Consider the following 17,482-nt stretch of genomic DNA (forward strand, 5'->3'; position numbering starts at 1 on the left):
TCTCTTGATGTTTCTGAGTTTTTAAAGGAGATCTTTCCTGTGACTGTTTATGGAGGCTATCACTGCTCATCATCATTTTGATTTACTAAAATATTTCTCCACATGAAAATGTAAACTTCTCTATCCTCTAAATGTTTCTGGAATATTTGTATTGAAAAATGTCGACATTTCTCTTCATGAGTATGGCAGACCATGTGTGTGTGTTTGTGTTTGTTTTTGTCAAAATCATCAAACAAATGAGGAAAAACTGTGATTTTAATGAATGAATTCATATATTGTGTTGATGTTTTATTGTGTGAATAAACTGGAAGGTTTGACTATAAATCAAACTTTGAACAAAGTCTTTTCTTCTGTCTTCATTCCAGGATCTCACTCAAATCTGATGCAGAAAATATGAAACTAATCTGAGAGAATAACTGAAGCAGTTTTCCTCCTGAAGCATCACAAAGTTCAGAGTTCATGTTTAGAGCAGAAGATTCAGCAGTCGCTCTGTGACCTTTCAACTTTCTTCACTAAAACAGCTTCATTACAGAGAAACAAATCACATTTTCTTCATGTTCTTAAGTCCTTTCAGATGTTTGTAATGGTCCTTGAATGCAGCATCAGTGTCGCAGGTTTAAAAGGTCACTTTCTGTTGTGTTGAAAGATTTCCTTCAGATATGGTCTTTAATCAGTAAAGCCAGTGATACAGCAGTGTCATTAGCTGTGTTATTGGCACCAGGCTGTGTTTATGTATGTGTTTAATTCTGTCTGAGGATGTCTTCAGCATGAAATGATCATTTGCTCAGCTGCTGTGTCTCATCTCTTATCAGACATTGGTTGGAACAGAGTTTTGTTGCTGACCATCTGACAAGAGGGTGAAGGAAAGCTTCAGGCTTCATTTGGACACTACGTTGGACAGAAGTCTCCACAAAAATGACTCAGAAACACAAATATTATTAATGAAAGTCCAAATGTCAAAAAGGGGTCATACATGATCCTGAGAAATGTCCTTGAACATTTGAACATGAGTCAGAGGGTTGTCAGGTTTCTACACTGCATCGTGGCATCAAGCCTGAGATGTCTGTGGAAACAAGTATGGAGGACACAAATGCACAGACGCAGTCGAGCTGTTTACTGCTGATGAGGAAGGAAAATAGTCTGTTGGATATTAAAGCAGCATTTATTAGAGTAAGAACAGATACTTGTGTCCTTCATTTGATCCCCGTCAATTTACAGAAGACTTAAGGACCCTTTGACTTCTAACATACAGCTGCATGTTTACAATTTTATTATTTATTGATTGATTTCTAGCAAAGCGAGACTTTACTGATTAAAGACATATAATCAGACATATTACTGTTACTTTCTGAAAAAGACTCACATAAAGCAGATTTATCACAAGCAAACATCAAGACACATCCTTCATGGCTTAAAGTTGCAGTGGGACTCTTTCACCATCTGGTGGTTGTACAATTTTCTCTCGTCTCTTATTTGTTGTGTGTGATCAGGACAATTCTGGAGAAGATGAGCCTGCAGGGGAAAGTCACCCCCTGCAGGCCAGAAAGAAATGGGATATCTTAAAAATACAAAGTATGTATGTGTGATATCAAGAAGATAATTCTTAAGAACACAAGTTAATAAATGCAATTACTAAGAGTTGTTGTGTTGTATTGATTTGCTTCTTGTCCTAATTCCCTCTCTCCCTGAGGACACTCCAGGGCCATCTATGCACACAAATAAGTTACAGGATCAAATGAATAATAGAAAATAAACAGAAATAGAAAATGTTCTTCTATAAGTTTCACAGAGATTTGATTAACATATTTTATATAATATAGTAAATGTGCATGAATGACCAGCAATCATTCAGTCACTGTGACATTTCTGGGTCCATTTTAAAGTTGTCACGCTTTCCGGAAAAACACAGAAGTGAGTGCAGACTTTACTGAAGGCTAGAAGACTGTCCAATTTCACAGCAGCTCACTTCCGGCCTACCCGGCCTTCGAAGGACCGACCCTATGTGGACCGGGTAGGTCGGGTCCTTCGAAGCATGATACCCCTGAATTTGGACACAGCCCCAGAGAACATGACTGGGGAAACATGGATAACATGACAGGAAGGGGAACAGAAGGAAACATGAGGGAAGCAAGAACTCACAACAAAGACAATCACAGCCACACAGAGGGAGACACAGAGGGCAAAGACACAAGGGGGGAAATACTAACTAATACAAATCTAAACAGGGACAACCTCGGCACTAGAGAATCAACTTAACCAAAGACGACTTAAACATGAGACATAATACAAAATGACATCAAAACACAAGAAAACTCAAAACGCTGCGTCAATGATCCAGGATCGTGACAGGTTTGAGGCCTCAGTGTTGTCACTGCAGTAGATCAAGCAGTCAATATAATAATCCTGACATGTTTGTATAGTTGCATGTAGATCAAGTGTAAGCATACCACAGGTTATTATTTATTTATTATTTGCTACTACATATGTCATATTAGGTAAACTGGCATAAGATTTGCTGCCAAGAAGCATTTTTACAACAAAGAAATAAATGACCAGACACAACTTTCCTTACATTTCATACAAAGTTTAGATGGTTTTCCATGTTTTTGTTTGTTTGTTTCAGAAATACTAGAACATGGATTCTCCTTTATTGAGCTATTTCACTGCTAACCTCTAAATCCTCTCATCTCCAGAAACCCTGGATGGATGGATGTTAAGACATTATTACTTTATTGCAACAGCAGAGAGTCCAGCCAAACTGATCATTTCATCAGAGCACATTTTTAACTTTGAGTTGTGCCTCAGTGGTTGTTTGTTTTGGGGGAACTGAGCAGCAGTTAGCCTGGGAAATAGCTAGCAACACTAGATTTAAGGAGATAGCAGCATAACTAAAGGCTGGTTTAGCATCACTGCCCTTTTTATTTAAAAAGAAAGTTTTATATCCAATCTTAAAAGTGGCGTTTGGCCTCAATTATTATCTCTGGACCTGAACTCCACATAAGACTGAATGATGAATAATTCAACATAACACTGGATGAGAGAAAATAAGGCATGCACCCTGGCAAAATAAAAACACAATGAAAGTGAAAAAAGTGAAAATGAAAAGTGTTGGTTGTTTGTAAACGGTGTGGTACTTGCATAGGTCCTGTCTACTCACAGCACTTTCTGCTACATGTCTCATGTACCCAGTCACACACGTTCATGCAGCACTTCTATCTGTGCCTGAGGGCTTTAGCCAACATTCACACACGCTGATGGATTTGGGGTTCAGTGTCTTGTCCAAGGTTACTTTGGCATGTGGACTGGAGGAAACTGTGGACCAATCCACTGACCCTGTGACTGGTACCAATTGTACCACCTGAACCACAGCTGGGACAAGAAAACAGCAAGAGCAAAAAATAAAGAACACTTGGGGAAGTACGAATAGAGATAACATGTGTTCACTGCTTGAGCCGCAATCTACTAGCTAACCTGAGTGAAGGAAAAGATTTGTCACGATTAACCAGCCTCTAAAGTTGGCAGCTCCTTGTAATGAATCATTTGACATTTCCATTTACTGCCAGTCTTTAGTGACTGAAACACTAACATGTGAAATTGGCTGTCAGAATTCACAGTTATGTTCTGCAGCAGATTTTAATCAGACTTTATGCAGCCTGGCGGGTGTTCATCGGCCTTCCTGGTGATTTAATTGGCCAGCACCTTAGCGTGCAAGGTGAATACAGCATGAATCACACAGGCTGTCATAAACAAAGTTACGCCCAAGACACATATTTGAAATTAAAATCAGCTGAGGACCTCGGTGCTGCTGCATACACACCTCCACACCACGTTATACACCTGAACACCACAGGGCTCATCAAACCTGTCACGATGAGCCAGACGACTGAATATATGTTGTCTTTCTTTCTGGAATTTAATTTGTGCTTAGAGATTGATGTTCTTTAAGTAAGTTTAAGAGATTTTTTTTACAAATCATTATCAGTTCAATTCAGTTTTATTGATATTGCACCAAATCACAACTACAGTTGCCTCAATGCCTTTACTATTGTAAAGTAAAGAACCTACAATAATACAGAAAACAGAGAAAACCCCAACAATCATATGACCTTTATGAGCAAGTGCTTTGGTGACAGTGCTGCTGGGTTTTAACTGATAATAATACAGTGAGCCTATAAAAAGGTGTCTGTCTCTGTCATTTCCCATAAATGACTCTTTTTATCTTTAATCTCTTTTTTGTGCTACAATCAGAAAGCGGTAAAATATACTTAATAAAGTATAAATAACTTTCTTCATGCAGCTGTACTTAAAGTAAAAAAGAAAAGAACGTGACCCAGTTTGTCACTTTCTCAATAAAACTTTATCACTGAGTATTAAAAGTTTTGAGGCAGAAGTTGAGGAGACTTTTGCACATCCCCATGCTGCTGCTGTGAACGCTTCATTTTATCAGATGTAGCTTTAACATGACCGTGCTTCTGCAGATGGCTGCAGCTCAACGTCTGCAGGTTTATGGAAAATAAAGGCGTTTACGGCAACAGTCGCTTTAGATCGCGCCTGTCGCATCCAACAAAAAGTCAGCGCCTTTAGCTACAATTAAAGGAAATTTAATCCATCAGCAGGCTTTTGAGAAGCATCTCAGAGCAGATGAGAAATGTACCGTAGCTGGAGACGACTCAGTGCCTGCTCAGTTTTATGAAACAAATCTTCAGTCTTTCAGTTCCTGCTGAGGACTCCAGAGGTATAAACATCTGTTTTTTCCTGGAGCACAAAGAGTTTGTCAGAGTCAGAAGCCACAGACTACAGACGAGCTCTTTTCTCCTCCAGTCCTATCAGTACATCTCCAGTTTAAAGCTTATACATGAAAATGGAAAGTATTTACTTAAATCCACCTGCTCTGTCAAACTCAGTTCATTCAATAAAAACAAAAACATCAGAATAACTCAAATGATTATGAGATGAATTCGTTAATTTAAAGCCAGAAAATTAATCTGCTTCAATTTTAATGACTGAGTTTATTGTTTGAATAGTTTTGAATAGTTTTTCTCTATTTCTGCTTCCTCAAATCTCAATCCTGCAGATTTTCTTTAGTGCTTTGCTTCATTGTGCATGTTGGAGTGTGTACTGCACTGAAGGTTGGATGAAAAAGATCAGTTCCTTAGACCAGCCGGTGAAGTGATTAACTGAGAAAATAAAGAGCAGATTAACCAAATAAGACTTTCCTATAAGGCGACATCCTTTTTGACCTGCAGGGGCCTAAATTTATCCACAAGGTATTTTTTTAGGTTGGCTGGAGGAATGTGTAATTAATTAATTAATATTTGTAATTAATTTCTATTTATGTCAGGCATTTTTTTCTATAAATACAATATAATCACTTCACTTATGTCTTAATTTTTGCAAAAAATCTTTTAAAATTTATTAAATTGTACCTGCACATGTTGTATAGCAATATAATTTTTTCTGATAAAGACGATGATTATTCCTCATTTATTATATTTACATCCCTTATAACAAAGGTTTCAAACATAAAGCTTGGGGGCAGAATCAGCCTACAGAAACTGGAAACTGTGAAATGAATTTTAACATTTATCACTAATAATAATAACAATTTTAGGTTTTCTTGACATTTTAAAGAATCCCCCTTAGTTGCTATTCATACTACACCAAAGTCATTAGGTGACAGTTAAACAATTAAAGTTCCTGTTTGTTTTTTTTCACTAAATTTGTAGTTTATTTCTTTGTCTTTTTTTTTTATAGTGGATTCTTGAAAAATAGGATATTATTTTTAAGTTAATGAAAGAATTTATATTTTATAATTACAGGACAGTCTGGGGAATCAACTAAAAGAACTTGTCTGTAATTTTACACATTAATCGTGCAGCTTCACATGTCCGGCCCACTTGTGATCAAAGTTACCTGTAAGTGGCCCACAGTGTAAAATGAGTTTGTCTTATAGATTCTGTGATATGATTAGTAATACTCAGTAACATCCATCAACCTCTGGTTTCACTGGGCAAAAGGCAGCGTTCACCCTGCACAGGGTTAACACACAGTGACAGAATAGAAAAGAAACAATAGAATAGAAAATATTTGACACAGAGCACTATGGTTACAGGTTGCTTGTCTCACCTTCCTTGACTGAAAATAGGAGGCCTGGTGCTCTGGCTCTGCAGGGATGACATGAAACATTGAACAGACTGCACCCCGGCAACTTTGGAAACTCCTGTTTTGGATGGTTTGACACATGAACCAGAAGCTTCTGCATGCATGGACACTGGAGGCACCAGCCTGAGGTTTGATAACACAAGACCATCATTCTGCCCTAGAAACTGGAAGATAATCTGAAGTTACCTTCAGGTGCTTTTAAGAGACTCTTCAAGTGGAATCTGAAAACTGAACTTTACAGAATACCTTTCAATGAAAAAGGTTAATGTCTGACTGTCATGCTCCTGGGAATTTGACCCAGGTTTTTGAGTTTGTTGGACATTTTATTCATTTTTCAGAATTATGAAATAGTTATGTTCAGGTTTTGAGAGCCTCTGAGTTTTGTTGCTTATGTTTCTAAGTTTTGGTTCTTGTTTCTGTTCATGTTTGTCCCCTTTTCATGTCTAGTCTGTATTTGTCTCATCTTTGTGTTGTCTTTAGTCTCTCCTGTTGTCGTCTCTCTGTCTCTCTGATATCATCTGTGTTTTGTCCTTTTGTCTCCAGCTCAGTATTTGACACAGAGTTCAAACTCACTGCTGTAATAACTAATAATGATAAATATAATAACTATAATATTGGCCATATTATATTTACATTACCACAGTGAGATGACTTTAGTCTCATGAACAACATTAGCTAATTGTTATTTACTAGCTAATCTTAAAATGACCGTTCAGTACAGAAATGAAGCCCAACAATCATGTTTTACAGTCCTGTGGTCTCAGCCTCAGATACTTATCAAATCACACAGAGCTCATGTAGAAACAAATGAACAAAATATCTTCTCCTTCATTTCTGTCAAACAAAGCTGAATGAAACGTTTCCAGCGGTTTGTATCATGGTTGCTAGGCAACCTGGGCAGCGCGACGGAGGCTTTAACAAGCCTACAAGCCTCGCACTTCCGGTCTTAGCGGTCTTTGAGTACGCGGACCTTGAGTAGCATTAAGGCTGCGTACTTTAAGGCTGCAGAACCTGAATTGGGACACAGCCCTTGTCATGAGCTCACCCTTGCTGTGTGTCTTGTCTGTGTTGTAGTCTAGCTTCCTAGTGAAGTTCTTTGTACTATGGTTGCCTGCAAGTCCAGCAATAAAGCTGCCTTTTAGGTTCACTTCTGCATCTGAGTATCTGCATGTTGGGTTTATGCCTCTGTCTGCTGCACAGCACATCATGACCAAGACAGTGTTAAATTATTGAAACTGTTCCCTGCTGTTGGTGGAGGTTTTGTCCACAATATGGAGTTACTGAAGGTCACAAAAATACTTTCATAAAACAAAAACATGTAAAATTAGATTAAATATTTCACTGACACTTGAGAGTAGCAATACACCTTAAAAGTGTCGATTCACTTTTAGACACTGATTAACAGAAGAGACGTGTAAAGACTTTTGGGAGGTTTTTGAGAAATGTGAATTTGTGAAACCTGTTTGCTATGGGGATGTTTCTCAGGTGGTGAGATGCGATGAATATTTGGCTTTGCCCTCAGAAACAGTTTTATTTCCAAAAAATGTTCAACTTACCAAAGAATTTCTCCTGAGTTTTCTATTGAAATATATAAAATAGGAGAATTTGCAAAATAACAGAAAAATGTTCAAGTTCAATGTGAAAACAAAAATGTCAAAGTGAAAAAAAACGCAGTTCTCTGTCCTTGCAGTGAGTTTCCATCTTTAGCAAACTGTTATTAATCTGTATTTAAGTTCATTTTGTCTGAGGATCTCCTCACCATGAAATAATCATTCGATCAGGAGCTGTGTCTCAGGTCGGACTAGAGGTTTGTTTTGATGCCGTTTTATTACTTACAAACTAATATCGCCATCTGGTGGTTATACAGTTTATGACAAAAGTTAATGCTTGTCCCCATTTAAAGACTGCTTCCAAAAGAGGACTGAAGAGTCGTTTAGCTTCTAGTTTAATCGGATTTGCTGTGTAATCTTTGCTGCCAACAGTGTAGTGAAACATTTAAGCTGAACATGAAAGTTAATGGGTAATTATGATGATCTTCACCACAAAGATTTTAAATGAAAGAATAAACAAAGGGCATAAAAACTGATTCTTATGTCTACTGTGTATCTTCAGTGTGAATGTTGAGCTATATTTGAGTGTCTGCATTTAAAGCACATATTAATGTATTGTTTCGAAATACATGGTGGTACACAGGAAACATTACTAAAGAATGTAGAATTAGAACACTATCTGTATTTGTTTTTTAAACATATACATTTACATATATTTTACCATTTAAAAAAAAAAATCAAGAAATCAAGCTTGCTGCCTGTCTTGTACAGTAATTTCATTTGAACATAGGTTTGATTTAGTGGAGTCAGTTGTTCCCATGCATCATTCTGTAAGTGTGAGAATGAACTAAGATTAGAAAATGTCAAAATATAAAGTGTCATTTATTTTTATTCATCACAGCATCCTAAACTTTGCTGAACTTTTTGAAATATAAAATGAACTCGCTGAGTGTTGACTGTCACATTTCAAAGCACCAAGTAAAGATAAACTATTAAACTTTAACTGGGTCAGACTTGTTACTGCATGTTGTAACCAAACATACCACACCCTGCATCATGTGATTGGCTCTTGGTCGCTCTGTAAGAATATTTCTTTAGTGCCTCCCTTCACAGATGTGTCTGTATCAGGATGGGTCTAAACAACATGGTGTAAATGCAGTTGCTGGTGAGCCTCATTTCCTGTAGGAGGTGAACAAGAGCAGAGATCTGTTTCCCTTCAGAGCACAGAGGTTGTTTCTGTTCAGAGGAAGTCAAACTGTCTGACAGTCACTGAGAGACGGAGAAACGGCACAGCACATGAATCAAATGGACCAAACAAAATTCTGCTGTTCAGTCTGTTTGGATCTACTGAAGGATCCGGTGACTATTCCCTGTGGACACAGCTACTGCATGAACTGTATTAAAAGCTTCTGGGATGAAGAGGAAAAGAAGAAAATCTACAGCTGCCCTCAGTGCAGACAGACTTTCACAGCGAGGCCTGTCCTGGTGAAAAACACCATGTTAGCAGATTTAGTGGAGGAGCTGAAGAAGACTGGACTCCAAGCTGCTCCTGCTGATCACTGTTATGCTGGACCTGAAGATGTGTCCTGTGATCTGTGCTCTGGCATGAAGCTAAAAGCTGTGAAATCCTGTCTGGTGTGTTTGGTCTCTTACTGTGAGAAACACCTTCAGCCACATTATGAAGTAGCTCCATTAAAGAAACACAAGCTGGTGGAGCCCTCCAAGAAGCTCCAGGAGAACATCTGCTCTCGTCATGATGAGGTGATGAAGATGTTCTGCCGTACTGATCAGCAGAGTATCTGTTATCTCTGCCCTGTCGATGAACATAAAGGCCACGACACAGTCTCAGCTGCAGCAGAAAGGACTGAGAGGCAGAGAGAGCTGGAGGTGAGTCGACAAAACATCCAGCAGAGAATCCAGGACAGAGAGAAAGATGTGAAGCTGCTTCAACAGGAGGTGGAGGCCATCAATCAGTCTGCTGATCAAACAGTGGAGCACAGTGAGAAGATCTTCACTGAGCTGATCCATCTCATCCAGAAAAGAAGCTCTGATGTGAAGCAGCAGATCAGATCCCAGCAGGAAACTGAAGTGAGTCGAGTCAAAGAGCTTCAGGAGAAGCTGGAGCAGGAGATCACTGAGCTGAAGAGGAAAGATGCTGAGCTGAAGCAGCTCTCACACACAGAGGATCACATCCAGTTTCTACACAACTACCCCTCACTGTCAGCACTCAGTGAGTCTACAGACTCATCCAGCATCAATATCCGTCCTCTGAGCTACTTTGAGGATGTGACAGCAGCTGTGTCAGAGGTCAGAGATAAACTACAGGACATTCTGAGAGAGGAATGGACAAACATCTCACTGACAGTCACTGAAGTGGATGTTTTACTGTCACAACCAGAGCCAAAGACCAGAGCTGGATTCTTAAAATATTCATGTGAAATCACACTGGATCCAAACACAGCAAACACATGGCTGTTATTATCAGAGGGGAACAGAAAAGTAACAGTAATGAATCAACAACAGTCTTATTCTGATCATCCAGACAGATTCACTGGAAGGTGTCAGGTCCTGAGTAGAGAGAGTCTGACTGGACGTTGTTACTGGGAGGTGGAGTGGAGAGGGAGAGGAGTTTATGTAGCAGTCGCATACAAGAATATCAGCAGAAAAGTAGGTAATGAATGCTGGTTTGGACATAATGACAAATCTTGGTCATTAGAGTATTACAACAACAGTTATACATTTTGGTACAACAACATCCAAACTCGTGTCTCAGGTCCTCGTTCCTCCAGAGTAGGAGTGTACCTGGATCACAGAGCAGGTATTTTGTCCTTCTACAGCGTCTCTGAAACCATGACTCTCCTCCACAGAGTCCAGACCACATTCACTCAGCCGCTCTATGCTGGATTTTGGCTTCACTGCTTTGGAAACACTGCTGAGTTGATTAAGCTCAAATAGACTGAAGTCTTTCATATTGTGGGTTTAAATCTGTATTTTAGTTTCATTTTATTTTCTCTCCATCATTTCTGCACAGAGATCAGCTGTCAGTCAAACATTATGGGTGGTACCTCCACATCTTCTAGTTGTTCTCTTGATGTTTCTGAGTTTTTAAAGGAGATCTTTCCTGTGACTGTTTATGGAGGCTATCACTGCTCATCATCATTTTCATTTACTAAAATATTTCTCCACATGAAAATGTAAACTTCTCTATCCTCTAAATGTTTCTGGAATATTTGTATTGAACAATGTCGACATTTCTCTTTATGAGTATGGCAGACCGTGTGTGTGTGTTTGTGTTTGTTTTTGTCAAAATCATCAAACAAATGAGGAAAAAGTGTGATTTTAATGAATGAATTCATATATTGTGTTGATGTTTTATTGTGTGAATAAACTGGAAGGTTTGACTATAAATCAAACTTTGAACAAAGTCTTTTCTTCTGTCTTCATTCCAGGATCTCACTCAAATCTGATGCAGAAAATATGAAACTAATCTGAGAGAATAACTGAAGCAGTTTTCCTCCTGAAGCATCACAAAGTTCAGAGTTCATGTTTAGAGCAGAAGATTCAGCAGTCTCTCTCTCTCTCTGTGTGTGTGTGTGTGTGTGTGTGTGTGTGTGTGTATAGAGGTGGAGCCTCCTCCTGTATGGGCTCAAATTGTGGTCATAAATATTTTGTACTTGTAAATCAGAATGCATATATTTTTGCATCTGTATTTGTGTGTATGTAAAAAAGATTTGTGTGTAAAAATATTTACACAAGTTACAAATTATTTTTGTTAAGCTCTGGTTACAGATACAAAGCAGAAAAACACGAGTGAAACTCCGCCCTCAAGTTTCAACTTACAAGTACGAATTTTGACCCGATTTTTCTTCCTTTCAGCTGATTGGTCAATGTCATGTCAATCACAAATTTAACTATCCAATCAGAGAACAGATGGGTGTGGCTGTCAGAGGGACGCTTTACTGAGCTGCAGGTCCTTGAAGGGTAATACAGTGAGAAAATAAAACAGGCGGGAATTTCAGCTCTGACTCGATCTTTTTTCTACTTTCAACAGAAAATGTTATTTTCAGTATTAAGTGACGTCATCCTCACTATAACCTGTTACTCACTGTGTCACCGTGAAGAATATATTTATACTGTAAAAAAGAAAAGCTAGAAAAACACTTTCATTAATTACACGTGATCTGTTTCTTCTTTTCACGACAGAGTTTTTTCCTGTTTTTTCTCACTGATGCTTCTTTGTGAATAACTCAAAAACAACTGAAGTAATGCAGGTTCATTATAACCAAAACTCCAGACTGACAGCAAAACATGTTAGAAAATGGAAAATCCACAGCAGTGGAAAGTTCAGGAAGGTTTCTTCATGCTTCACAGGCTGCTCAGCAGAGGATGATTTAAAGATGTGTGTGAAATGGAGTGTTACGATTGGTCAGAGAATGTGATGAATGTTAACTTTTTATAAAGAAAGACAACACATTTAGTCTTTTCATTTCAATATATAAATATTAAGTTGATTAAAATCAAAGCTAACACTATGCCAGCTTCTAGCTTTGCTTGACAGGTGTAGAAAAAACCTGATGACAGACACGAACTCCCAGAAAACTTAAAAGTCAACCAAACACATCCAAACTTTGAGCCCAAAAACAGCCGTAAACCTGTGTGGTTATTATAGTAAACACTGCAGTCTTTTCTCTGTATGTGTTACTTTATAAATCGATTTATTGTGAGCAACACGAATGTTAACAGATGGAGATCTTTGCTGAAGCACACTGATCACTACATTCACAGATTGCTGTCTTTAACAGTCTCATCATTTTTCTTTCCTTCGTTCTGTGAGAATTTCTCCAAAATAACGTGTTGATCGCAGTTATTGACTGTCTGATATAATAAGTAGCTTTGTTTTAATTGTGCACGGCTCGTCTGTGTCACTGTTTCACAGAACAGCATCATCAAGATGTGGCGATAACCAAATTGTCCAGCAGGTGTCGCTGTGGAGATGGTGTCAGATTGTTTTGAAGCCTCGCTTTGCCCATCACTACTCTTTAGCCTTTGGGCATATTTATTTAACATAAAGAGCAGAGTCCATCTTCATCTACATACAGCGCCCCACCATCATGGTGAGAGCCCATAACAAACATAGTAATGATGTCACAACAAGTTGTACCGTAAAGTCTCAACCAAAGTTCCCCCTGTGACATTAAGAGTAAGGGCTTCAACACGTGTAATCATTTCACTTAACAAAAACTGAAGCTTTCAAGTCCTGTTATGATGAGGTGATGAAGATGTTCTGCTGTACTGATCAGCAGAGTATCAGTTATCTCTGCTCTGTGGATGAACATAAAGGCCACGACTGACGTTTACATGAAACTGTAAACTTCTGTGAGCTCGAAATGATGAAATGAAAAAGATTTTTTAGAAGATTTCTTACACACTTACAAAAACGTTAGTAATTTAAATGGAGTGTTTGTTGGGTTTTGATGATGTTATCTTTTAAATTCTTAAATTAGAGTCTCCATTATGAATAAGTTACTTGGTAATTAGTCTGATATATTGGAGACAGTTGTTCCCATGTCTTATTCCAAAAGTGTCAGAAAGAAGTAAGATTACAAAATATTGTGACATTAAGTACAAAGTTTATTCATTATAACTCCATATATTTTGATAGTAAGCTTGAAAACATGGAGTAGCCAGCAGTCTAAAACTTTAGAGCAGTAGTGTGTGTATTTTATACAGTCAGATTTTCTTTTTTAGAGAGCAGATTGAACTCCCGCCAGTAATTAGAGAGAACGTACTGGCCTCACATTTCAACCTGCTATCTTGCTGCTTTTTGAACCATAACATCTGCCCATAGATGTTTCTGATTGAGAATGACTATTTAAGATGGACTTTAAGAATTTGAACCTTCTCTTTAATGAATGCTCTGTCTCAGTTTAATGTCGTACTTTTTTTTTACTTTCAGAGAAAGTGTGTACCATGAAAATAGACTGAATTCATGGTGTTAAGAAAAAGGCTAACCAAAAGCAAAACTAACCAGTGTCATAAACATGCTATGCATGCTCATTCAGTTTACATCTACACATTCCTGTCTAACCTGTCAGACAAAATAAAAACACCTGTGTAATTACTCCACAGCGAAAGTATGCTCTTGCAGTGACTTCAGTCTCTGTCTAACAGAAACTCGAGAGAAAGAAAGCGACTGAGACACCTGATAAGCTGTCAGGGCTAATGGACGGTATGGACTCAGGCGCGGAGCTCTGGGTTGAAGCAGACAGTGCGTTTATTTACAGTGCTTGAAATATAGTCTTTAAACAGCGAGATATCCAACAATGTCCTTTCTCTCAATTCCCAAAAGTGGTGAAGGTGAGTTTCCCCGTGAGGTCGGTGTGCACTCCTTCCGTGTGAATTCCTTCTCCCGAAAACACCAGTGAATCCTTTTTCTCCACTCCTCCGTCCCGTACTTCTCCACCTGAGAGACGAGCAAACACAACAGCGGATAAGAAGGCTTGTACACTTCAAGTGTTTCCATTTTGACTAGTAACATACGGTAGCGCCTGGGTGGAGCATGATTTTTAAATTCATGCACAGGTTTCTGATGAGAAAACACTGAATTTACATCTTTATGATACTATATCTAAAACAACTACAAACGGTAACGGTCAGAAAACTGTTGATCCACGTCCTGCTTGCTTGCTTACCCTTTCATCAACACATTGTTGTGGAAGTTTTCCATTTAAATAAAGCCTGCAGACGAGCGGTGAGCGGTAGCTAACATTCTTTAATCCAAACACACAAAGAACAGACAACCAAGCTTGATGGAGAGCCTACATGACCACGGGGCAGGGTCAGCAGAGTCTCACTGAGCCTAGCATGGCTCTCAGTTAAATAGCTTCTCCAGGAACAAAAGGCAGTACACAGCTGTTTCACACCTTAAGGTTCACACTCCCTTGCTACTTCCCAGAGTCCTAGAAGAGACAAAAGGCTCTTCCTGTGGAGTTCCTGTTTCCCCCAACATCCTTACTTCACCCCCTCTTAACGTATGAGTGTCAGACATGTTAAAATCCAGTGGCACCAAGGCATCATACAATAATGTGATTAATACATAAGTGAAAGAAATTCCTATACAATCCCACCCTTTGATTCTTAAATCAAGAATCACATTAAAACCAGAATTTCTTTCCTGACATCCTGTATATCACATCAACATTATTGTACACTTAGCATAACATTAGCACAGTAAAGCTGGAGGATGAATGGCAACTTTTTTTCCACTTGATAAAAGTTAACGTGACGGATTCTGGTGGTCAGGGACAAATGCAATCACATAGCAGGATGCTATACACGGGCCAAACTTCAGTCAGGAGAACAACTGAGATCATTCATCCACAATACGAGGTTAGTTATTATATACTGCAACAACATGGGAATAGAGCAGCTGCGAGAGAATTCAACATTAATGAATCAATGTTACAGAAGTGGAGGAAGCGCAGTTTTTGGCTTTCCCCATATTTCAAAAGTGCTTCATCTCTTTGCTATGACTGTCGGCATAATTTGCAGATGATAATGGTTTATAATGGTTTATCAGCGGCTACCTCTGCGACGCTTTCGACCAAAACAGGCGCAGCTTGATGACATCATCAACATGCGTTATCGCGATAGAGCGGTATAGTCAAAATCTCTATCGTTGGCCAAATTTATATAGTTTTTATCGTATATCGTTTATATTGCCCACCCCTATGGTGGAGGCCAGCAGGTGGATGGGGGAAAGGGGAGGTGGAGGTGGAGAGACCGAAGGCGGCCGCCGGTCCGACTGTCAGGTGAAATGAGCTTCAGGTAAGAAGTTATGACCTGCAGACTTTCTGGGTCAGATATAAACCAAGTTTAGGTGTAGTTTATTTTCATTGTGCTAACTTTTTACAGTCAGTTACAATAACTCGTACTGTGTACTAGCTAGCATGACGGAGTTTCTATACAGTTGGGTGGGTGCTATGATGTTACTGGTGAACTTTATTTTATTCATACGTCCCGTAAAAAACGGAATCCTCTGGTATTCAGAGTTAATATTACGCGTTTCGTATTGAGCTGAAAATAAACACGATTTGTCCGGTACTTCAGCTACAATAAAAAAAAAAAAGACAAAAAGCTGGAGTTATTCTGTGTCTTTACGCTGTCAGCTGCCTGTTCTTCTCTCATTCTCCCCCCTCCCTCTCCTGCTGCTACTTCAATCATGAAACTGATCAATGATCAGCTGATCGGCGTTTCTGCCACAAGTCCCGTCTCTCTTGCTTGTTTATCTCCCGCTTTGTGCCAGAAAGAGGAAACTAGCGGAGGTCGCGTTAAACAGCAGAAGCGCCTTTAAACTTGATCAGCTGTTGTTAGAATTTTTTTAATATTAATTTCTAGTATCAGCTGATGTTTGCTGGAGCCACGGCCGTAAAAGCTGCTGGTCATGATATCTGTTTGTATATCTGGTGAGAGCTAAACATGAAGATGAAACCAGGAGATGTCCTTACTGACTCATCAGAGCTGAACAGGTGATGGAGAAACAGGTTTACCTTTTAGGTGACATGAATGGGTTGAAGGAAAGCTATGAACTGTTTCTGAGAGACAACTTACACCAGGATCCTTTTCTATGTAGCTGACAGCTGGTAACTGTGCAGGGGCGGGTCTAGCAAAGTGTTGCCAGGGGTCCATGTACGGCATTAACAGGGAAAGGGGGGCACAAAGAAATACTTTTCTTTCTTATTCTCATTTAAAATTTCTAGCTTTTAACAAGTAATTATCCGAATCTTACAATCAAAGTTTTCATCTGATGTCAAATTTATAGAAATCCGTTATTGTACATAGTAAGTTTTTTTTCAGGGTCCCAACATAATTTCTTCAGAAGAAAGTACTGTACATGATGCCAGTATTTTCCCACATTTTCTAGATACTGTACTAGTACTGTGTGTAAAATGCCATCAAAAAGTCAGTTAAGTTTTATTCTTTCTCACCAGTCTTTCTGTCTCCTTTCACTTTTAAAAGGTTGCCATGTTAGAAAAAATATTTTGCCCTGCCATGCTGTTTATTGATGTGGCAAATAAATACTTTATGAAAATATCACTAAATCTGTCATTTATTATTTTTAATATTCAGTAATGGTCATGTCTCACCTCTAGTCTTCTCTGTCTTAATTTCAGGTTTCCACCATATGTTGTAGATAGTTCAGGAAGTTAACTCAACCAAGCAGTCTTTGTGTCACGGCGGAGCAGGGAGGACTCGGCGCAGACTGAAATCTCAGAAAAACAGGTTTATTTACACACTCCAGGTGCACTATATACAGGTGAAGGAGAAGGGGGCCAGGGTTCCCAGGGGTGCAGAGAGGAGTCGGGAAAAGCGTCCAGAGTCCCCAAACCAAGCACGAGAGATCTGCATACAGAGAACAAGAGTTAGCACGGAACTTTCACGGACAGCGCTCCAAACTGGCTGAGGCTAAAGTAGCACTGACGAGCGTTACTCAATAGTCCAGCGGCGAGGTGCCCTCAGTCACTGCCTTAAGTAGCGGGAGCAAACAAGGTGAGGAGCCACAGGTGATTGCCTACAGGTGGTGGAGGCCGGGAGCTCACAATGAGCTCCGCCCAGGCAGCGAGCAGAGAGAGAGGAGAGAGAGAATAGACAAAAACATAACATGTAGCCACACAGGGCCAACCGAGCAGGCACGGGGACCATGACACTTTGGGTTTCAGCTAAGTACTAAGGCTAAGGATGGTGTAGGTTTAAGTTTATTAGATTGAAAC

The 17,482-nt window shown here is 39.2% G+C and overlaps 1 protein-coding gene and 1 long non-coding RNA gene across 2 annotated transcripts; one reads left to right on the top strand and one right to left on the bottom strand.

Moving 5' to 3' along the window:
- Positions 1 to 9,017: 9,017 nt before the first annotated feature.
- LOC120744888 (E3 ubiquitin/ISG15 ligase TRIM25-like) lies at positions 9,018 to 10,064 on the top strand (the record flags this gene model as incomplete). Its single annotated transcript, XM_040049479.1, has 1 exon — positions 9,018 to 10,064. A coding segment is annotated over exon 1 (1,047 nt), but the record flags the coding sequence as incomplete, so codon positions are not given.
- Positions 10,065 to 16,980: 6,916 nt separating this feature from the next.
- LOC120744889 lies at positions 16,981 to 17,420 on the bottom strand. Its single transcript, XR_005698480.1, has 2 exons — positions 17,194 to 17,420; positions 16,981 to 17,114 (listed from the first exon to the last, which is right to left on the bottom strand). It is a non-coding gene; the product is annotated as an uncharacterized LOC120744889 (long non-coding RNA).
- Positions 17,421 to 17,482: the final 62 nt, after the last annotated feature.

This window comes from Simochromis diagramma, unplaced genomic scaffold (genome assembly GCF_900408965.1).
Source record: "Simochromis diagramma unplaced genomic scaffold, fSimDia1.1 OVJJ01000355.1, whole genome shotgun sequence".
Classification (NCBI taxonomy): Eukaryota; Metazoa; Chordata; class Actinopteri; order Cichliformes; family Cichlidae; genus Simochromis; species Simochromis diagramma.